The following is a 24,261-nucleotide window of genomic DNA, read 5'->3' as shown; positions in this document are numbered from 1 at the left end:
TCGTGGTGAGATTGCGGCCAGAAGTTTAAAGTTTTCGGCAAGATTCATAAGTTGCGGCCACATGAAAAAGATTGCGGCTATATGAAAAATATTGCGGCCGGGTAGCAGAAGTTTTGGGGGAAGAGATATCAGTATGCGCCGAAACGGCAACCGCATAATACTAGCTTCAGTGGTTCATTATTCTCCCCTCTTTACCTCTAAAGTTTTGATTTTTTTATCAATTTCACTTGTACTCTCTTGGAATTTTTTTGTTGGTATGCTGTTTAATGCGATCGTATCTGAGGATAGTGAAGAGTTGATTGGGTAAACAGGTTTTACTTATGCAAGTCTAGTTTTGGATGCTTTTTACCAAGTTTTTCTAGTCCGAATTGGCAGGAGACTACGAAGTGATTCCATGAGTTTCATCCATGAAGATTTCATTGAAATATGTTTTGATTTTCAGGCATACATGATTCAAAAGTTTAGAAATGGTTCAAGTATGCAAGAAACATGTGGTTCATGATTTGGCGAGTTGGTTGGTGTTCTTATTCTAGTAAACTGAATACACTACTATCTTTTGGTTCTGTTTGTGTTCCATTGACTCCATTCGGGCAAGAAATTGGACGGGCTCAAAGATTGTGGTGTTTGCTTGGACGGTTGCTCTATTAAAATGTTAAATGAAACTACGCAGACATTTTTATTTTCCTGCCAAATAGAATTTTTTTTCTAAACTATTGTTAGTTTGCGTCAAATATTTTTCATATTTGTAAACTATTGATTCGTCTCAACAAGATAAGTCAAAAAAGTGGAAAATCATGACTCAAACTCAATTATTTTTGGAAAACTCCAAAAAAAAAAAAAAAACTGACAAAAATTCAAACTTTTCGGACTTTTTCAAATAATAATATTTGAGTTTGGGTCATAATTTTATAGTTCTTTAATTTCTCTCGTCGAAACAAATCAATAATCCATAAATAAATAAAAAACCTTGACGCAAAAATAACTAACGCGAAAGAAAATTGAATAAAGACAAAGAAATATTTAGGGAAATATTAATATTGTAAAAACATAAATCCCCAAAAGAGAGCCTGAAAAATATTTTGAGGCGACTGAAAGATTTTTTTTTCTTTTTTTTTTATCTATTTCAATGTGTTTCGGCCAACTGGTCTCCCTCAGTTTACCACTAAGTCTATTTTTTAAAACGTGTGTTCTGTAAACACGCTTCCAAACAACGCGGCCAGATGTCAAAAAATGCATTCACAAGTAATAAAACGCGGCCAAGTGCGAGATGTTCGAAAATATATCATACACTAATTACGCTTTTACTAGAAGCAAGCGTGAAGAAAGCGTGTGTTCAGTGATCGCGCCTTTTACTGGTGTTGGGAAAACAGACGCCCGTATTTCAGGGTTCAGGGTTTGGGAGGAAGGGGGAGAGAGAGAGAGAGAGAGAGAGAGAGAAGAATGAAGAAAATAGTGAAGAAGGGATTATTGGCGGAGATGGGGTTTACCAAGGGAGGTGGGACCATCAACTGGTTCCCTGGCCACATGGCCGCCGCCACTCGCGCCATCCGCGACCGCCTCAAGGTCTCCGACCTCGTCATCGAAGTCCGCGATGCCCGCGTATTCCCCTCTCTCTCTCTCGATCTCGATCTCGATCTCGATCTCTCGATACAGAAGAATGTATATGTAACAATGCCTTTGGTTATTAAATTACATATCCTTTTACGCCTACAGATACCACTGTCCTCTGCAAACGAAGATCTCCAGCCAATGCTCGCTGGGAAAAGGCGCGTCATCGCTCTCAACAAGAAAGATTTGGCCAATCCCAACATAATGCAGGTGCTGCTGTTTCTCCCTAATTTTTTATTTTTTTGTGTGTTTATTTCTTGATCTTTGGATAAGATTTGAGTTAAATTTCAACTACAAGCAGCTTAATCTGATATGATGCATTCTACTCGTTGCTCTGTTTAAATTCCCCTTAAAAATTTTCCCAAATACCCAACTTAGCCGAAACCGGACCGTTTCATTTTCGATAATGAAGCTTATATTAAATAAAAATTGAGGACATACAATGAGGCTTTAGTCAAAAAGGAACCTCTCAGAATTGGAGAGGCTGTGCCAAAAATCACGTGGAGATAAACCAAAAAGAAAGAGCCAAGGAACCCGTCATCTGCGATTTCTTAGAAAGTTACAAGGCTCAAGGGAAGTTCCTCTCATGCGTGATTGAGAGGGTAGCAGTTCCTTTCTCCTAGCAATTCTGAAACAAGTGTGAATAAAACATTTGACCATTGTGAATTTGAAGGAGGAATAAAAACCTTTTGGATTGGCTCTCAAACAATAACGACGAGACCATTGAACGCATTATTTTAGTGCACCCCCTCTAACGTCTGGCTTGGACCTCTTTTGTTTACTTCTTCCTCTTCTAGTTTCTCGTCAGTTGAGCCACTATCATCTTTCGGAACGCCAACCAACATCGGAAAGGGAGAGAGGATTAACACCAGTGGGTGAGTGTAGTAGCACAAAGTGACGATGACAAGAAGTTAACAACTCTTTTGTATGGTATCACGCTGAGTATACCCATGATAACTGGCACCCCTTAGTCTAGTCTATAAGCAACTAAAAGCCAATAAAAAACCAATCTTTAGTGACGGGCCATACAAAGGCATCTCCAGCCAAATTGTTTAGATTGGTTTATCATTGATTCGATGAAGGATTTGGTACTTCCTTTATTTGATACATGTTTCATGAAAGGGATTGGAACTCACTTTTGGCCTTTCTTTGAACAAATTTGTACTTGATGTAAATATTGGAGATGCCCTCAAACCTTTAGTTTTTGGTTCTAGGTAATTGGTGTTGTAGGGATATTATCGATATAAATGTAGACTGTTGTGATGATTATGGTTCTTTGCGGTTTAAATTTTGCAGAAATGGATTCGTTATTTCGACTCGTGCAAGCAAGATTGTCTTTCAATAAATGCGCATAGCAAAGGTTCTGTTATGAAGGTTAGCGAGTATTTTCCGAAGAAGATTAGTTGTACTTTTTGGTTAATTAAGATTAAAATGTTCTTTTCCAGTATTATCAGTTTCAGATTGTTTCTTTTATCTCTTTTCCTCGAAATTGTGAGGGCAGCGTTCTTCCACTTTTTTACTCCTCACAAGATGATTCTGCAGTACTGTTCACAACCCTCATATGGACAATCTAGCTGAAAACCCTATCCTATCAACGCACAAACAAACCTAATTATTCTCTTTAATTTCGACTTACATTGATCCCAAAACTTGGTAGATTCATCTGATATTCATGAAATGCAAGTCTTGAGGATGGTTATTATGTGGTTAACTGTACTATTATACTTACTTGTTGGGTGCGTATGATACATGTTGTGTACCCCTAGTACCTTATCAAGTGTTTCGTCGAACACAAGTACAGGAAGACCTGAAGATGGATCTATTATTTTCTCAATTTATTGCTTTTTCAGAATCTAATCTCAATTTGCTTTTCCCTTTCACTGGTACACTGCGCACTACAAGTAGCAGTCCCTTATAATAGTAAGGAAAAATGCCAGCTCACAGCTAGCTACAACTAATATAAGCCTCTACTTTCCTATAGTTGGATATTGATAGTCTTTGAGTGCTTCGAGCTTTAAGTTTTGGGCAGAGTCGCAGAAAATATAGCCAGAGAAGCTATTTTGATTGCGGGAACCAAAATGCCTATACGAACTCAATTTATTATTTCAGGATAAGAATGGTCTTATTTTGATGTTTGATCTATACACTTCTTATTTTCAGTTACTTATAAAATGTAAATGTTCTGATTCTCGGTTTTCGTCCAAAGCTTCTTGCCCTTGTGGAGTTCAAGCTGAAGGAGCTAATCTCAAGGGAACCTACTCTCCTTGTTATGGTGGTTGGTGTTCCCAACGTTGGCAAGTCAGCTTTAATTAACTCCATTCATCAAATTGCTTCATCCCGCTTTCCTGGTAAATTTTTTTACGCAGTTTCTCTCACAATCAAAGGAAATATATGTAATTGTGATTATTATTTCTAATTGAATTGTAGACAAATTCAACTCCCAGTGTTGATGGCCTTAAGGTAGTGTTTAAAGTTTCTAGATTTTCTTAGTGCAGCAGAAGATGAAGCGTGCTACAGTGGGACCATTGCCTGGCGTTACTCGAGATATTGCAGGATTTAAGGTCAATTTTGTGGAAGAATTTTTATTATTGTTGTTCTTTGTTTACATCTTGTTCTTACTGTGTTGTGAATAATGATTGGAGACTAATTTTTAGAATGCATGCAAAGTTAATCTTGTATGACATCTAATTTTTCTGATTGTTCACGGTTTGTGTAGTGTATATGCTTCCCTACAATCAGATTATCATTTGTATTTCCTATTTCATTGTTGAATCCATTGTTTCAGACTGAATCCAGGAAAGAGTGTTGCCAGGGAGAGACCAAGTTGTTCAGTAAATATCTATGATCAGTTAACCACGGCATCTTCTTGTCTTTTTTTCCTTCTAATTTGCGACCACTCTCTCTCTCTCTCTCTCAGACTGGTGAAGCATTCAGTGGTTAGTTTTGAAGAAATACTAAACAAGTGTGGGATCTGATCTACCACATTGACATTAGAATTCAGAATAGGCCGTTTGTTCTAGAGCCTTCTTTCCTCGAGTATATCTGAACATATACAAATTCTTACAGTTATGTTATTATTGGAGGCCATTTGATCGAGTGGTAATTTTTTCGTCTTTTGTACTTGCATTTGTACATTCAATCCAATTCCTCCACCTGTGACCTGCCTTCATCCCGGTGTACCATTGTTCTAAATCATTTGTTACATTACTTGCTGTGCAATATTTTGGGTGCTAACATTGATTATATTGCTCACAGATAGCCCACAAGCCTAGCATATATGTTTTGGACACTCCGGGAGTATTAGTGCCAAGTATCACAGACATTGAAACAGGATTGAAGCTTGCTTTGGCAGGTATCTCCTTTACTTTCATATCTGTCAAATACTCTCAATACAGCTTTTCCAGTATGCTTGATTTTCAGTATGTTTGAATATGGATTGCTGAGCAGCTGACGTTGAATCATTCTCTCCTAAGTACTTATTAGAGTCGTGCGTTTGAGTTATTTCTTCCTTAACTCTGTCTTAGTATTAGCCAGGGTTTTCTTGAAATTGTATGGCATGGTATCATAGATATGTGGGGGGTGGGGCTGATTAAGATCTGGAACCTATTTTCCCTATTTCTCCTTCATATCTTTTTCTCATTCTCCATTCTAAACCCTAGAATGGTATTTTACACTAACTGTACGATCTAAGGTATATTACGGAAAGAATCAATGATTTCTGGAAGTATTTACTAGCAATGTCATGCTTCTATGGTGCACCTAAATAATTGTTTTGCATCATCATTGAGAAAATATTTGTAGTTATCTTAGTATGGTTACAATGCTGGAAAAGCTTCATGTTCATTTATTTCCATAAAGGTCAGTAATTCATGTGGAAATTTGCTTAAGATGGAAGTTGTGCCAAAGTTACCTAAAGACCTTGCCTAGAGAGGGAGCATCTAATATTTAGATGTCTTAAATTGTCCTAAATTGGAGTTGACCATGCCATGTTCTGCTGCTCTTTGCCTCAATAATAGCACGCAGCATGCCTAGAGGGAGAAGAACAATGTCCAAACGTCTTGAATTCGTCACTTTTGCCATCTGAAACTTTCCCACTAGAATTACACTTGTGTATATGGTCTAATGCTTCTCAGACTCTCAGTCCATCAGGATAATTAACTTATGTCAATAACATTCAGGATCTGTAAAAGATTCAGTAGTAGGTGAAGAACGTATTGCTCAATATTTAATGGCGGTTTTGAACACTCGGGGCACCCCTTTCCACTGGAAGCACTTGGATGATAGAAGAATGGAGGGCCTTCTGGTTGAATCAGGTGAAAAACATGAGTATAATCTCAAAGATCTTCTCCCAAAGAGGAAGCCCTTGGATAGGTCTGGCGTGCGCTACATTGAGGTAAATACATGCTTGTCAAAAGCACCAGTATCTTTTTCTCCTTAGTATTAAAGATTGCCTGAAACCAAATTTCATGAATATTTCAACTATCCTACATGGCTATTTACCTAATGAGCATGAAGCTTTTGCGGCATTGTATGAAGCTGAGGGCCGTAAATGGCTATATTACCATCTTTGAGTAGAAGTTATAACTGAACTTGCTGGTGATGACTCTAATTTTTGCGGCAATCCTTTCTTTATAGGTTTTGTGGTATTGATTAGTTCTATGTGCCGTAAAGAACTTTTATGCAAAAATTGTTTCACGCCACAGTATGATAGTGTGAAATCTCTTTTTATTGCTACCTGGCACATTTGATCACTTTTGTATTGGTGAATAATGGGCGAATCTTTTTGCATCAGCCTCTTAACCTTTTGTGAAGGAAAGATATTACCCCTTTGTTTAACTGTCGCCAATTTCTCTGAGGACTGATATGTTCAGAAGAGCTTTCGTAGTTTGGCACATCTATGGATGCTTTTTTTGACCTCTTTGGGACTCTGAAACTCAGCTAAGTATAGAACAAAAGCCTTCCAAATTGGTTTGATCTGTTTTGTGTTGCTGAGGGTTGTTACACCAAAAGAGTTCTGGGTGCTTTGGGATACCTGTCATCCATTTAATTAGTCAGGACTAGACAATATAAGCAGAAACATAATCCTTTACTGGAAAATAAGGTGTGCTAAAAGAGTTGTCGCAGTGCCTGCAGGAGAGGGTTGAGTCAAACCAAGCAAGACAAACAAAAATGAAATTCTTCACAGGAGAAATATGGCTGTTGCATTTGCATTTCTGGACAAGTAGAAGATTCCATGTTACATTGATCTCACTTACACCCTATTTGGTTTATTAGATTCAGTGAGAAAAGATAAGAATTGGAGGGAAAAGGGAACCCCTCTCTTGTTTCAATTGTGACAAACTGTAAGAAGTGAATAGAAACAGCAAGGCATGAAGAGAAATATGATTCGTAAAAGTCCCATTCCCTTTCTCACCAAAGGTGGTGAAATTTGTTGAGAAACACGAATCATTTCTTCTCTTTTCCTGATGGACTGTTAGTGTGGCCATGTCAGAAAGGAAAATGTTAAGATACTTTCCCCTCACAGTGCTAACACAATGGCTGGTTATGGTGAACTTATTCATAGTACCACAATTCTTTGATGTTTGACATAACTAGCATGTGTTTGGAAGTGTTCCCTTTTTGGCTTGCTTAAATCTTCTTGTCTCCCTCTACACAACGAGCGCTTTTTGTAACTTAAGTACAAAATTTTTCCACAGGATCTTGTCACTGAAGTACAACGAGCACTTTTTGTACCTCTCACAGATTTCAATGGTAGTCTTGAAAATGAAACCGACTTGGAGATTCTCATAGAACAGCAGTTTGAAGCTCTTCAGAAGGCACTTAAGATACCTCACAAGGCATCGGAGGCTCGGACTATGGTGTCAAAGAAGTTCCTCACCTTATTTCGGACTGGTAGACTTGGTCAATTCATCCTTGATGATGTCCCTGATGTGTCTGATTCTGTATCTTGAAAATCTCAAGCCAAGGAAAAATTACCTTGGTGAACAGTGCACACACATATCGGCTTTTGCAGTTGAAAGTATGCATGTTGTTGCCGTAAATAAGTATTTGTTGACATGCTGGCTTACTGGATCCGTGTGGCTTGTCTCCTTGTTTTTTGACCGACTTCTGTCCGTGTAATATGTTGCTTCTGGAGCTGCTCTCATTTGTATCACAATGCGAGGACGACTTTCTTCACATCAATACTTAGCGAATGCAGTATAGGTATTTCCTCCATTGTGGTTCAGAACTATGGTCAATCTTTGGACATGGATTAACTTACTAACTGTCCCTAACCCCTGCCAATGTGTACTGCTTGGCAAAAAATAAAAATATAAACACTTATGTTTCGGAGGAAAAAATTTGTTGTTTCCTTGTGATGATTGATTCCATAAAATTTGTTCCAAAAAAGATATGGGACAAATTTTATTCTCACTATTGCCATTTGTGAGACTAAACATAGGACACCTGATTATAGTAAAAAAAATTCCCAGGACACCTAATCCCGCTTTAAATTTGCTAGTCAATCAATCATTCTTTTTTTGTGGAAGAAATCAAACATTCTTGGATTTTGATAACCTTTATGCATGTTAAATGGCTCCACCCCCTCCCTCCCTCCCTACATCAGATCTCTCTCTCCCTCTCTCTCTTTAGATTTTTAGTCTAGGTTTTTTCCTGTTTTGTTTTTGGATGTTCCTCTGTCAATCTGTGGCAGAGGCGGTAAGGTTATGACGGCATAGGCATCGGTGAGAGGGGCGACGGCGGGAACTATTGTTAGGGCGTTTGGTTTCCTATCTGAAATGGGAGACAATTGGTTTAACTCGGGCGTTTGGTTCAACGGGCAGGTTTAACTTAGGGGCGTTTGGTTCAACGAGCAAAAGGGTTTCGGTTTCATCACCACCAACGGCGGCGGCAACGATCTGTCCATCCAAAGAGCTATTTATTCGATCACCGACTCGAGTCAACTCATTGCCCACTCTTGATAAAATGGGTCTTACCTTAAAAAGCGAGGCCTTCCGTTGAATGGTAACATTGTCATGTGAAATCACTGTTTTACCCTACATTTACTTGTATTTGGGGGGCCTGAACCCTAGCCTTAAACTGTGCTATTATGGTGTAGCCTAATTAGTCAGGGGACCAACCTACTTCCAATTTCCATCACATGGTCAGCGTCCTCTATGATTTTGATGCCAAATGGAACCCTATATGGTTATTGCTTCTATTTTCAGTCATCTTTTCCTCAAAATCAGGTCATCATCTTCAACCACATGATGTATCCAAGCCACTCATTAAATAATTTAAATTAACATTAGCATCACTTATGTGCCATTCTCCTTTTCATGACTAGGAGAAGTTTTTGGGTGTTTGTAGACACCCCATTCTGAACTGTCCAGATAACGTTATTTGTCGATCTTTTATTTCCCCAATGATGATTTTAGTCGAAAACAGTTTAAGGACAAAGGTGTGTTTGAACTTTGAGTGTCCCAAGCCTCTTTCAAACCCATATCAAACCCTTCAAACTAGAGCCAAACAGCCCCAGCAAAACCAAACTGGCACACGCCAATGTCCTGGAGGCGTACGCCAGTCATCTGCCACGTGTCAGTCATCGACCAGTGGCCCAGCTTTTACCGGCGCACGCCAGTTAATAGTGGCGCACGCTAGTCAAACCCAGTCAAATCAACTTTATTCAGCCACTTGGGCGGGACTTTTGTGCCACCCTGACGTCGGCCACAGTAGCCCCTGATGATTGTATCGTCCAGGCCCGCTCCCTCTCTCTCCTACAACCCCCATCAAGGCAAGTCCCATGCATTTAATGCATGAGAGGCTCCCTTCCTCCTCCAACCAGCCAAACAAGGCCCTAGACCAAACTGATCTCAGTCACTCCCCCTCTATATATACTCCCCTCTCACACTCTTGCAAAGGGTTACCAAGTTCACAAAGGGTTAGTCTCATTAAGAAGCATAAAAACTCCCTTCTTCTCCCTTCTTGCTCTTTTTCTTCTTCTATTGAGAGAGAAAGGAAGGAAGCCCACTTCCATACACCCACTGATGTTCAGTCACCATACAACCTCCATCTTCAACCTCTAAAAGCTCAACACAACCTTCAAACCTCAATACCAAGAGGTATACCACCTTTACGTTCTTTTCTGTTTTTGGCCCCTGAGGGGAGCCAGTGAGGCCCAGGCCAGTAAGTAATACTAGTCCTGGCCTCAAACTGGCAAAATACGAAAATCGTATCAGATGGATCATGGCGCACGCCCGTACCTCTATGCCGTACGCCAGTTATGGTAGTACGAGCACAACTGGCGTGGGGATCATGGATCGTCATTCCTTTTGTTCTATCTTTCTGTCAATCACCCTTGCATGCTAAATAATCAGTTTACAATTTTCTGTATGTCTATTATTGTTTAGCTAAAGGTCATAGCTTATTCTTTATCTGTTCAGAAGGCCTCTGGGATCCTTCTGGTCATGTTCCAGAGCCCAGATGATGCAAAAATCAAGCACTGGATTAGGGTCAAACGTGTGTACGGCAGTCCATGACTGGCGTACGGTAATTAAAGCTAGGATCCAGTGGCTGGCCCTTGCATCTTAGCTTAATCTTGGCCTCTTTCCTGTCCCCACTCTGTTTAGGGGGTTTCTTTTCTATTTTCATGACTTCAAGCCGTCTCATCTGTCTGTAAATACATATATCCTGTTTATTTAACTGCATGGTTTGTCCTGGGTGTGCGCTGGTCCTTTTCCAGAGCCCAGAGGGTTGCAAACAAGGACTGTGGAACCAGATGAGTGGAGTACGCCAGTCGCACAGTGGCGTGCGCAAGTCATATCAACATGCAGTGGCTCGGCCAGTGCATGCTGGTAGAACTTGCTCACGCCCCTGCGGGACAGCGTACTGCAATTTGTCCAGTTTGCTCAATGCTTGTTCTCAATCTATATTTAGTATTGCAATCAAGCCATTCATAAACATTTTTGTCACATAATCTCAACTTGTTAAAGTTTTAACCCCCATTAACTGTTCCCCCGCCCTAACTGGCTAAAAAATGATCAAATGAGAGAAAAATGCAAGCGCTTTTACAAAATGCCCGAGTAGAGACCGATCTCCGGATTGGGCGAGAGGGGTGCCATAAAACCCTTCCCCTCTCGTAACCTGGCTCCCGAACCTCAGATATCGAAGGTGACGACGGTCCAGTCTACAAGCCTTTTCAAAAATCAAACAAACGTGGCAAACGTTTTCGAGTTCGGTTCCTTGGGTGTTTTCACCGCTAAAACCCGAGTGGCGACTCTGAATCGAGGCGTTTCGCCGCGCTTTTCCAACAAAAAAGGGGCCGCGCCCGATTTTACAAATAGAATTTCCGGGTGGCGTGCCCACAGTGGCGACTCTGCTGGGGAGCATTGCGTTGATTGATATTTGGCGATTAATACATAATTGAACAATTTTCAAAAGCTTGTCAAAACAGTACGCTTCGCGCTACTGAAGAACGGAATGGTAACGTAACAGGATCTCAGCGTCCGACCAATCCGAACTGGGGCTTTTACTATTGTTCTCTTGTGTAGTTTTCTACAAGTATCAATTAACAAAAGTGAGCCAAGCTTCAAAAGGCATTTGTTTTCAAAAGCGTTGCATTTCTCTCTCATTTGGTCATTCTTCGGCATTCTCCGTTCGTATCGATGGTTGGTCAGCCCCGTTGAGGTGTTTTGGGTAACCGGCACAGTTTACTGGAGCCCGGGGTCTTCGAACGCCCAACAACCTTGGATGATGATGAGTCGTACTACCGTTCGACCATTGCTTTGCTCCACGCGTTGCAATGGGAGGTATATCGCGGCTCTAGTCAGAGGAACCCCTTTAAGCCAAAACCGGCCTCTACAGCGTTTACAAAGCACTAGAACCTTTCAACATAAGACAGGAACCCGCAGGGTAGGATTACTTGTTTCTAACCCCATATGTGTTACCGCTTTCCCTATCGCATGCTTGTACATACATTCATGGCCGTTTTTGCGTAGGAGCATGCTAGGGCGGCTTTTAGGATGTCTTTTGTCGAGTCTGTCTTGCGCCCATTAGGCGTTGCCTTGGACCGATGACGAGTCGTGCATCTCGATGTTGCACGTTATCAAAAATTTTCAAGTCCTTAATCAATGAGACTTCGGGAAATCAATACTTTCTAAGTCTTTATCTAACGCCCGATCGAGGTTTCAAACTGAAAAGCTAGGAACAACGGAGAGGATGTCGTGATGCTTACACCGCTCAGGCTCCAGCACAGTGCTGCTTATGCCACTTTGGTTACAGTATCACGCCATCTACACCGAGTCATTCCGAGCTCAAAACTTTGAAACTTCGAGAAGGGAAAAGTCAAAGGCTTAGGCTGTTTTGGCATCTCTTAGTAACATTCGATTCAATCAAGGATACACCGTCGAAAAGAAAATCTGAGGAAATTAGGCAACTGTTTGAGTATCGTAGGGCAGACTCTCTCTAGCTCTAGAGTCTAGGAGGACACCGACGACAATGATGTGCACATTGCATTCCTTCAAATTCTTTCAAAAGCTTGCTACAGGAACGCCACTGAGTTCTCATTTACTTTGCTGTCAAGAGCTCTAGGCCATTTCACCGAAGGAAAGAACCAAACCTACTTGGGAGCGTCTGCCAAGGCTATTTCACAGTCACTTCCAAAGCCATACCACCATCCTCGATCATCAATCCGAAATGGCAACACAAATAGAGCTGGCTGAGCTGAAGAGAGTTGTTCAAGAAATGAACCAGAAAATGGACAAACAAATGGCTATGGTCCAGGGACTGGTTGACCTTTTTACCTCTGTCATGTCAAAGCCGGATCTGGGGCTAATCAAAGAACCTCCTCAGGCTCGCCACACTGCTGTTGTCGGAACCAAGCTGTGCTCGAAAGACGTGTTCAAAGACCTGGTTGAGTTTCATGAAGCCAGGACTCACCCGGAGGAGAATGTTGAATCCTTGTTCAAAGCCAACGCCGAAAGGGAGGATATGTGCGACAAAGAAATCAATCCCAAAGGCAAAAGAGTGCACCCTGTTGATGGTGCAATGTCGTGCAACTACAAAGCAAGCAAAGGCTCCACCTTGAACTCTCAATCCAATCGCCGGAATCCACCAAGGACCTTCTCCCGCTTCTCCACACCTTTGTCCTCGGTTTATGAGAAGCTCCTCGAAGCTGGCTTCCTCAAGCCACTCCTTCCAACTCCTTCGCCTCGAACATTCCCGGCATCCTACAACCCAAACGCCTATTGTGCTTTCCATCAAATGCCCGGCCATCTCACCGATGCCTGCTTCCGCCTTCGACATGAAATTCAAAATCTCATTGACAATGGCACCATTCAATCTCCACTCCCATCAAAGCCCAGCGTCATATCCAACTTCATGCTCCAACACGGTTCCAACCCATGTGTTAGCCAAATATCCATCAACTCTACTCAAATCAACTCAAGCTCCACTCAAATCAAACCTAGCTCCACCATATTCAACCCAACCCTTTTCATTAGCCCAGAAAATCAAACCAAGCCAATTTTGTCTCTCCCATCCGAACCCGAGGTTAACCTGATGGCCATAGTTGCAGTCGAGGTCCTTACCGCCGATACCTGGGTTGACAGTGATGAGCAGTCTACAAAGGAGGAACTCAAGAGGAAGCTTAATCAATCAAAGGAGAAAACGGACTGGCTTGGATCCTTCAATCATGAGAATTTGGGGCTGTTGTTCAAGGAGTTCTCTCAAGTGGGTTTGGACGAAGAAGCTGAAGAAGCCGAAGTGCTGTTGCTTGAGCCTGTTGTCCTCTAGCTCCCACCTCTCTGCGAGGAAGTCAAGGGTAACTATAAAAGTTGCATTTTCAAATCGCGTCTCTTTTGCATTGACACTTTCGAGTCTGAGTCTGACGCAGTGTCTGTCAAGTCATCTAAGTCTAGCTCTGAGTCGGAGCTCGTGCCTCTTGGCCCTCCACGTCGTAGCTTCTATTCTCAATTTGAGTCTTTTTGCTGTACTTGGCAACCCCGAGGGTTCTTATGATATGCATTATCCTGCTTTTAAGTACTTTGCTGGCTTTTGAATAAACCGTGTCGACCCCGACGACGAAGGGATAGATTTCGATGGGATCATCCCCAAGGAAATGTGTTCCCTCGCCGAAAGGGAAGACGAAAGGCATGCTCAGCCTCTAAAAAGAAGAAGTAATTTCAAATAAACTTGAAAGATGGGGCAGACCCTCGGATGGTTCAAATTGGTTTAGCACTGTCCCCATAAGAGTATTGCACCCGTTCAGACTTGTTCAAAGAATTCAACAATTTCTTGGCATGGTCTCACAAAGACACGTTTGGCGTTGATCATGGGATAAAGAAGTATCAAATCCCCTGCCGCCGAATGCCAAGCCAGAAAGCAGAAGCTCAGAAGGCTCCAGGCTTTGTACCATGTTCAAAACAGTAAAAACAGTGTTCCATCAAGTGCACATTACAAGGGTGCAAAAGTGGCCTAGAGCGAGGCATTTTCAATTGTAGCAGTCAGGACCCTTTCATTGTCAAAGTCATTTCATCTGGGGCTGCAATCAAAGATCATCGACCTCGACGGCAGCACATCAATACCTCGGTCAACATGGATCAACACAAGTGTTGCTTTTTCCTGAGAGAAGCTCGTTGGACTGAAAACCCCAAGGGTGGGCAGTTCCAAGCAAAAGTTAGAGCAGCCTGCTAGACCGAAAACCTATGAAGGCGGTCTAGGCAAAAGTTGGCAAAAAGTCGAAAGCTCGCTAGACCGAAAACCTGAAAGGGCGGTACTAGGCAAAAGTTAGAGCATAAAAGGAGAGGTAGAACACACGAGTGAACCTTTGCCTGAACTACGTTTTGACCTGATTCCCAGAAAGGGATACGTAGGCAGTCTCTCTTCGAGGCTCGGTCATACTTTATCAATTGGATCCATGATTGACGTTTTGGTGCACATCAAGGGTCAAGAAAGGTCGAGAACAAGACAAGTCGGAGTGCTGACTGGCAGGCTGAAAACCATTAATTCATTGGAAAATCAGAAGGGGGAAACCATTCGTCTTTCAAATTTAATGCAAACTACTATTTCAATTTTAAAGCTGAGCAAAAGCCTTAAAATATTTTGAAGCATCAAAAACAGAACGAAATGCTTATGAGGCCTAACGGCTCACGGTTTATTCTAAGTTCAGCAAACGTTTATTTTAAGCGGCTGCAGCAGCTTTGCAATCTCGCGCGCTAGTTTGAGGCTCACACGCACTCGTACAAAAGTGATGCGCGTTGATCTCAAGCATGCGCGCGCTTCTTCATTTCCTGCGTCAGACAGCGGTAGGCAGCCATCACGCCTAACAAAGATTTTTGGCCGCTCGGGGGCACATTTCAAATTCAAAGCACCTCAAATCTCGTTCAAGGGGCTTTTGCCAAGTTTTGTCATGCTGTGCAGGTCATATGGTCCTAACGTGGCTGCACAGGGGTGTCGGTTTCAGTCCGGGCCTATATGAGTCATCATTTGCGTCTTTTGTCCATCTTTGTGACACTTTTCAAGTTTTTCAATCCATTGTCATATCGGAATGCTTTTCCTAATTTTACCGATTTGTACAGGTCAATGTACATTTATTGGACCTTATGCAAGTGTCAGTTTCACCTGTCTAAGGGATACAGTGAATTTTGGCACATTAATGCCCAAAATTTCATTGTTTTCCATGTGTCTAAGAGTCTGTCATATCCGGGGCTCTTCTTCCTTTCTCATTTGAGCTAGGCGAGTCTGTACATATGTGTGTCTGTTTGTCGATTCAGTTCGTTTGTCAATGCAAATTAGATATTAGCGATTGGTTTATGCACTCTTTTTGACATTCTCAAAAGAAAGTCAAAATAAACTAAAAAATGCAATTTACATTGCTCCCCTACCATCTGTGGTCCACAAGCAGTGGAATCTTGTGAGCAATGAGGGCATGTTGGATCAAGGCCAAGCAAAGCTTATCTATGGGGCTCATCTGCCCAAGCATCGAAGAAAAAGGGGTACGTCGACCCAATGCCGCTTCCAAATGTCAACTGGGGCAGGCCGGCCCGCTCAACGTCTATCTATCTAGAAGCACATCTCAGAAGCAAAGGACAGTAAAGTAAAGAGGCTCAATGGTAGTCCTCAGTGGTAGAGCTCGGCCTCGTTCTCGTCGTTGTCGTCACTCTTGATCTCCTTGAGTATTTGGGGCTCCTATCCCATCCGCCTCTTTTGAGGAGGCTTTCGCTGATGGACTCTTTCTCTCTCACTCTCTCTTAATCTCTCAGACTACTCTCTCTGAACCTCTAAAAACTCTTTGGCGCGAGCCACCCTTTCTATGGGCCATTCTTTCAACTGCACACCTCTAGCTGCTGGTTATCTATTGCTCTCGTATCTCTGAGCTGTGGCTAAGGTGACGGTACCGCTTTGTGTAACTCTTGTTTATGTGGCCATCCTAGGCCATCATCCTCTAGAGGCCGCCCTAGTCTGCCCTTGCATTTTCAAATTATGCATTCAATTCCGTACATATCATTGCATATTGTATATCAACTGTTGAAAACAGGGAAAATCTATCCAGCGTCAAAGCATGCCTGTCCAGTATCGAAAGCAGCAAGTAATCAGGATTTTGGGGGTTCATACCTGGGATCTAGTCACTACTGGAACTGGAGCCGAAGCCGCTGCTCTGGGAAAGTGCAATTGTAAGGGGGGTGCCACATGTTGTTCTCCTTATCTATTTCTCCATGGCAAATGTTAAGCACACAGCCTCACTGTCCCGCTCCACTAGCACCTGGAGCACACTTTGGCAATCCGAATACAATTCAAAGCAGCAATGGCTTGTGCTACCCATTTCAATCAATCAACGACGATCAGCCATGTCGTCCTTCAAAGCAATTCAATCAACGACGATTAGCCATGTCGTCCTTCAAAGCAATTCAATCAACGACGATTAGCCGTGTCGTCCTTTCAATCAATAACCGACGGTCTACCCGTCCTTCAAATCAATTCAATCAACGACGATCAGCCATGTCGTCCCTCTCAATCAAATCAACGACGATCAGCCATGTCGTCCTTCTCAAATCAAATCAACGACGATCAGCCATGTCGTCCTTCTCAAATCAAATCAACGACGATCAGCCATGTCGTTCTTCTCAAATCAAATCAACGACGATCAGCCATGTCGTCCCTCTCAAATCAAATCAATGACGATCAGCCATGTCGTCCTTTCAATCAAATCAACGACGGTCTACCCGTCCTTCAAATCAATTCAATCAACGACGATCAGCCATGTCGTCCTTTCAATCAAATCAACGACGGTCTACCCGTCCTTCAAATCAATTCAATCAACGACGATCAGCCATGTCGTCTTTTCAAATCAATTCAATCAACGACGATCAGCCATGTCGTCCCTCTCAATCAAATCAACGACGATCAGCCATGTCGTCCTTCTCAATCAAATCAACGACGATCAGCCATGTCGTCCCTCTCAATCAAATCAACGACGATCAGCCATGTCGTCCTATCGTCTTTTCAATCAATCAACAATGATCAAGATATCGTCTTTTCAATCAATCAACGATGGTTCAACGAGTCGTCCTTCAGTGATGACCCACCGTCTCAAATCAACGATGGTTCAACGAGTCGTCCTTCAGTGATGACCCACCGTCTCAAATCAACGATGGTTCAACGAGTCATCTTCAGTGATGACCCACCGTCTCAAATCAACGATGGTTCAACGAGTCGTCTTCAGTGATGACCCACCTTCTCAAGGCAACAATGGCCTGTCCACCGGTCCAGTCCAGTCCGCAAACGGCACGTTCATCCTAAAGAATGATCCTCCGGCTCTGTCCAAGTCAACAACAATCAGAACATCGTCCGGCTCAATTCATCAACGACAATCAAAATATCATTCAATAGGTCTGTTCGTCTGAAACTAATTTTTCCCCACGAGAGTCCGCCTCGGCCTGCCCCGAACGAATACCTCTACTTCAGTCCAGCTTAGAGCACATTTTCCAGCAGTCGTATTGCTCTGTCTCGGATGGTCCTTGATAAGGAGATTGGCTCTGATTCCCAACAGATGGAATTTAACCTCCCTGACGCGACCTACCCGTGATTGTTGGAACTATTCGTGCCAAGGATAGCTTGATCCCCTCAACGACGGCTTGCCCGTCCCTTACCAAATCAACGACGGTTTGCCCGTCCAATTTCAAATCAACGGCGGTTCGCCCGTCTAATCTCAAATCAACGATGGTTCAACGAGTCGTCCTTCAGTGATGACCCACCGTCTCAAATCAACGATGGTTCAACGAGTCGTCCTTCAGTGAATGACCCACCGTCTCAAATCAACGATGGTTCAACGAGTCGTCCTTCAGTGAATGACCCACCGTCTCAAATCAACGATGGTTCAACGAGTCGTCCTCACCGATGACCCACCGTCTCAAATCAACGATGGTTCAACGAGTCGTCCTTCAACGATGACCCACCGTCTCAAATCAACGATGGTTCAACGAGTCGTCCTTCAACGATGACCCACCGTCTCAAATCAACGATGGTTCAACGAGTCGTCCTCACCGATGACCCACCGTCTCGAATCAATGATGGTTCAACGAGTCGTCCTTCAACGATGACCCACCGTCTCAAATCAACGATGGTTCAACGAGTCGTCCTTCAGCGATGACCCACCGTCTCAAATCAACGATGGTTCAACGAGTCGTCCTTCAGTGAATGACCCACCGTCTCAAATCAACGATGGTTTAACGAGTCGTCCTTCAACGATGACCCACCGTCTCAAATCAACGATGGTTCAACGAGTCGTCCTCAACGATGACCCACCGTCTCAAATCAACGATGGTTCAACGAGTCATCCTCAACGATGACCCACCATCTCAAATCAACGATGGTTCCCGAGTCATACTCAACGATGATCCATCATCCATGTTCAACGATGGTCCGTCCATTCTGAATGACTACCTCTACTTCAGTCCCGTTTAGAGCACATTTTCCAGCAGTCCTATTGCTCTGTCTCGGATGGTCCTTGATAAGGAGATTGGCTCTGATTCCCAATAGACGGAATTTAACCTCCCTGACGCGACCTACCCGTGATTGTTGGAGTTCTTTGTGTGCCGGATAAGGTTTGGTCCCCAACAACGTTCATCGTTCCGCGATTAAACCATTTCCCCAAGCAGAGTCAAATCAACGACGGTCTGCCCGTCCAACTCTCAACTCAACGACGGTTCGCCCGTCCACTTTCAAATCAAACGAGCGACGGTTTGCCCGTCCAACTTCAAATCAACGATGGTCCACTCGTCCAAATCCAAATCAACGACGGTCCATCCGTCCAAATTCAAATCAACGACGATCCACCCGTCCAAATTCAAATCAACGACGATCCACTCGTCCAAATTCAAATCGACGACGATCCACCCGTCCAAATTCAAATCAACGACGATCCACGCGTCCAAATTCAGATCAACGACGGTCCACCCGTCCAATTTCAAATCAACGACGATCTATCCGTCCCACAGTCTTTTTCCCCAACAGAGTCGATGCTGTTGCAAAAGAAGATTGTTCCCCAGGAGAGTCCACGTTGTGTGATCTATCCGTCAAAGACAACAAAGCAGCGGTCTGTCCGCCCCAACTTCAAATCAAACAGGTCCTTTAAAGTTCACGTATTCTGAATAGCCTCGAAGAGGGTGTCTAGAAAACCTTTGACGTTACTTGTCTCCAGTCAATGGTGCTTCAAGTGCCGTCAAAGGGGGGCTTCTGTAGACACCCCATTCTGGACTGTCCAGATAACGTTATTTGTCGATCTTTTATTTCCCCAATGATGATTTTAGTCGAAAACAGTTTAAGGACAAAGGTGTGTTTGAACTTTGAGTGTCCCAAGCCTCTTTCAAACCCATATCAAACCCTTCAAACCAGAGCCAAACAGCCCCAGCAAAACCAAACTGGCACACGCCAATGTCCTGGAGGCGTACGCCAGTCATCTGCCACGTGTCAGTCATCGACCAGTGGCCCAGCTTTTACCGGCGCACGCCAGTTAATAGTGGCGCACGCTAGTCAAACCCAGTCAAATCAACTTTATTCAGCCACTTGGGCGGGACTTTTGTGCCACCCTGACGTCGGCCACAGTAGCCCCTGATGATTGTATCGTCCAGGCCCGCTCCCTCTCTCTCCTACAACCCCCATCAAGGCAAGTCCCATGCATTTAATGCATGAGAGGCTCCCTTCCTCCTCCAACCAGCCAAACAAGGCCCTAGACCAAACTGATCTCAGTCACTCCCCCTCTATATATACTCCCCTCTCACACTCTTGCAAAGGGTTACCAAGTTCACAAAGGGTTAGTCTCATTAAGAAGCATAAAAACTCCCTTCTTCTCCCTTCTTGCTCTTTTTCTTCTTCTATTGAGAGAGAAAGGAAGGAAGCCCACTTCCATACACCCACTGATGTTCAGTCACCATACAACCTCCATCTTCAACCTCTAAAAGCTCAACACAACCTTCAAACCTCAATACCAAGAGGTATACCACCTTTACGTTCTTTTCTGTTTTTGGCCCCTGAGGGGAGCCAGTGAGGCCCAGGCCAGTAAGTAATACTAGTCCTGGCCTCAAACTGGCAAAATACGAAAATCGTATCAGATGGATCATGGCGCACGCCCGTACCTCTATGCCGTACGCCAGTTATGATAGTACGAGCACAACTGGCGTGGGGATCATGGATCGTCATTCCTTTTGTTCTATCTTTCTGTCAATCACCCTTGCATGCTAAATAATCAGTTTACAATTTTCTGTATGTCTATTATTGTTTAGCTAAAGGTCATAGCTTATTCTTTATCTGTTCAGAAGGCCTCTGGGATCCTTCTGGTCATGTTCCAGAGCCCAGATGATGCAAAAATCAAGCACTGGATTAGGGTCAAACGTGCGTACGGCAGTCCATGACTGGCGTACGGTAATTAAAGCTAGGATCCAGTGGCTGGCCCTTGCATCTTAGCTTAATCTTGGCCTCTTTCCTGTCCCCACTCTGTTTAGGGGGTTTCTTTTCTATTTTCATGACTTCAAGCCGTCTCATCTGTCTGTAAATACATATATCCTGTTTATTTAACTGCATGGTTTGTCCTGGGTGTGCGCTGGTCCTTTTTCAGAGCGCAGAGGGTTGCAAACAAGGACTGTGGAACCAGATGAGTGGAGTACGCCAGTCGCACAGTGGCGTGCGCAAGTCATATCAACATGTAGTGGCTCGGCCAGTGCATGCTGGTAGAACTTGCTCACGCCCCTGCGGGACAGCGTACTGCAATTTGTCCAGTTTGCTCAATGCTTGTTCTCAATCTATATTTAGTATTGCAATCAAGCCATTCATAAACATTTTTGTCACATAATCTCAACTTGTTAAAGTTTTAACCCCCATTAACTGTTCCCCCGCCCTAACTGGCTAAAAAATGATCAAATGAGAGAAAAATGCAAGCGCTTTTACAAAATGCCCGAGTAGAGACCGATCTCCGGATTGGGCGAGAGGGGTGCCATAAAACCCTTCCCCTCTCGTAACCTGGCTCCCGAACCTCAGATATCGAAGGTGACGACGGTCCAGTCTACAAGCCTTTTCAAAAATCAAACAAACGTGGCAAACGTTTTCGAGTTCGGTTCCTTGGGTGTTTTCACCGCTAAAACCCGAGTGGCGACTCTGAATCGAGGCGTTTCGCCGCGCTTTTCCAACAAAAAAGGGGCCGCGCCCGATTTTACAAATAGAATTTCCGGGTGGCGTGCCCACAGTGTTGAGCAGATACCACGTGGCGATTTGGACCGTCTTAATATATTTTAGACGGTTCAGATTCATTCCCTCTCTTCCCTCATCTCATCACTCTCTCTTCTCTTTTTTCATTTTTAAAATCCGAATCGTCCAAAACATATTTAGACGCTCTGATATACCACGTATGTGTTACACTACCGGTCCTCAAAAATTTCTCCATGACTAGGTATAGGTGGACCTTGCGCAATTACATGTGCTTTACGCTGTCTTGTCTCAATGTTGGTTTAACAAATGGGATTGTGCCAATGCACTGTCAGGTGTAGCGCACATCGGTGAGCTCTACGAGATTTCGTCTCACGATTGAACCGTTCAATTTACAGAGTGTGCTGAGTAAATTATCCAGAGAAAAAAACTCATTGATTGGATAAAAAAAAAACTCATTGATTGGATAAAAACAAAACTCATTGATCGGATATACTTACCCACTTGATCATAACACGTTTGTAAAAAAGAGAGTGACTATTCACTGCTCTTAGAGCGCTTGCTTCACAGGCCTTTTTCATCACATATTAGTGTGCAAACCATACACTGTGGTGGAGAGGGTCTCTGCAGCACAACACTGTACTAAAGGTGCAAGGAGACCTTATCACCTCAACTAGTGATTGAAAGGGTTAACCTATTCTTATAGATTTTTATTTTGGGGGCGACTATTCACAGTCCCGTATTTTCTCCCTTAGTCCGTTAAAAATTTGCAATTATACTCGACAATTAGTTACCGAAATTGAGATACATTTTCAGCATACAATTACCAAAATTTAATATTTTTTTCAATAGCTATTTACCGAAAATGTATGTTCGGCAGTTATTTACTGAAAGTTGAACATATTTTCGACATGTAGTTACCGAAATATAATCTTGTTTTCAACAACTATTTACCGAAATGTTATGTATGATTTTTAACAACTATTTACCGAAATGTAGTAAGCTAAGGGAGAAAATACGGGGCTGCGAATAGTCGCCCCCTTTATTTTTTCAGGACATGTGGGGATAATAATTAATAAAGGTTCATGACGTTGACATAATTAGATTTTAGCGACTAATCGTTATTAGCTAGGCGTATAATATGCAATGAATTATGCCCACTTTTTAAGTTCTCCAAACACTCCACCAACCTTTCCCGGTGGATGGTCGTTTGGATGGCAAGAAAGTTTGTGAGATAGTGATATTGGTCCTTGAACTTAGGCTAAAAAGTTCTGCTAAGATTTTTCGGGTTTTTTCTTATTTTGTTCTTGTTCAAATTTTTTTGCATTTGTCAATTTTGCGCCCAAACTTTTGTGGATTATTAATTCGTCTCGTCAAGACGAATCGAAAAAGTAAAAAATTAATATGACTTTTACTTGAATATTTTTTAAAACGTCTAAGATAAAGAAACATAAACAAGAAGCATAAAAACAAGAACATGGATGAAAAACAAGATGGGTTTTAAAGCCATTACGCACACATCCTAATGTATTTGTAAGATAGTGAAACATGAACATTTTGTGGGACCAACTTGGTGGTAAATGAGTTGACGAAGTAACTAAACTTAAGTACGATGTCGCATGGCCAGGCTTGTTTGCGGTAATAGTTCTGTAAACCCAAATGTTGAGTGAGAGAGCTTTGTTCTGCTCGCGCCTTGGAGGCAGTAGATACCTATAACTGACAGATCGCTTTCGAGATTCGTCGCAAATTCGGTATGTCTAGAGTTAATATGGTCAAGCCCAAAGGTAAAACGAGCAAGTGACAGCCAATGTAGCTACTCGTCCACCCTTCTACCAAGTACAAAAATTTATTGTCCTCATTTTTATTTCTTTTACTAGCTGCACCATATATTTTCATTTGCAATTTAGATAAATAGCCAACATGTGGGTATACCAGTGTATTATTCACAAACTGAAAGAATATATAGTTGATCAGAGGCGGTCCTACATAGTGATCAAGGTGGTCACTTGAACACCCTTCTTTTTTTTTTTGTTAAGCATATATGTAATATTTTTAGTTTAATTTTAGTTCATCCCTTTCCTTGAACACCCAACCCAAAATTATTTGAACACCTAACCCAAAAATATTTGAACACACAGCCCAAAAACCAACGAACAAATTAATCCAATGAATAATTACGCAATCGATGACAGATCAGTGATGAATAATTGCTTGGTTACATACATTGAGAGTTGAATTTGACTTTGATAATAAGGGTATTATGCAACGGTTTCAAAATATGAAATCGTGTCGAGAAAAATTGTAATATACTCCTTTGTCCCAAAAAGTTAATCCACTACATACGTGCAATATATGCGCAATTATACGTGCAATATACGCGCAATTTTCGGATAAAAAACTAAGTACTTCCATGCATAATTTTCCAAATTTCTATTTACCAAAACGAATTTAATTTGGCACAAAAAATTCAAAAACTTGTAAACGCAATTACTTTATGTTTTGATCCACATGTCTTTTCGTAATGGACTAACTTTTTATAACAAAGAGAGTATACTTTCCTATTTTTGAGTCGCATTATAGATAAATTTTATTTATATACTTTTGAAATTTTTAAAGGTAATAAATATTCTAAACACCCTTCTTAGTTTTTCTGGAGCCGCCACTATAGTTGGTATTTATTATTATCGTCCAATCATCTGATTAAAAATTTCACTATTCCTCTTCAGGTGTTAAGGAGGTCAAAAAAATAAAACATTTCAGCCTGAGAAAACCCACAAATGAATAACAGCACCGTCCAGTCCCTACCCCTTTTTATGGACTGGAGAATTTGTTTCTTGTTCTTTTTATGTTCCTTTTGGAAGAATACATAGAGGGATTTTTTGAATTTCTTTTTGTTCCCTGGTTCTACCAAAGCTAAAGTACTAAACATCCCCATATTGTAAACCTTACTAAAATCCAGACAAAACACTGGGAAAAGGA

General features: G+C 42.3%; 1 protein-coding gene across 2 annotated transcripts; it reads left to right on the top strand.

The window, feature by feature from the left end:
- Window positions 1-1,367: 1,367 nt before the first annotated feature.
- On the top strand, window positions 1,368-7,824 carry LOC131319513 (short integuments 2, mitochondrial). 2 transcript variants are annotated; one of them, XM_058349792.1, is made up of 8 exons: window positions 1,368-1,599; window positions 1,714-1,818; window positions 2,905-2,982; window positions 3,815-3,956; window positions 4,099-4,169; window positions 4,864-4,960; window positions 5,787-6,001; window positions 7,305-7,824. In XM_058349792.1, exons 1-8 carry the CDS (start codon window positions 1,441-1,443, stop codon window positions 7,557-7,559), a joined length of 1,122 nt encoding a protein of 373 aa, XP_058205775.1. In that variant the 5' UTR covers window positions 1,368-1,440; the 3' UTR covers window positions 7,560-7,824. The 2 variants fall into 2 exon arrangements, with proteins under 2 accessions (XP_058205775.1, XP_058205776.1); XM_058349793.1 differs by having other exon boundaries at window positions 1,387-1,599; window positions 7,351-7,824.
- The last annotated feature ends 16,437 nt before the right edge of the window (window positions 7,825-24,261 follow it).

Source organism: Rhododendron vialii, chromosome 3a (genome assembly GCF_030253575.1).
Source record: "Rhododendron vialii isolate Sample 1 chromosome 3a, ASM3025357v1".
In the NCBI taxonomy this organism is placed as follows: Eukaryota; Viridiplantae; Streptophyta; class Magnoliopsida; order Ericales; family Ericaceae; genus Rhododendron; species Rhododendron vialii.
The sequence above is the reverse complement of the archived record's forward strand: the minus strand, read 5'-3'. Positions and strand labels throughout refer to the sequence as shown.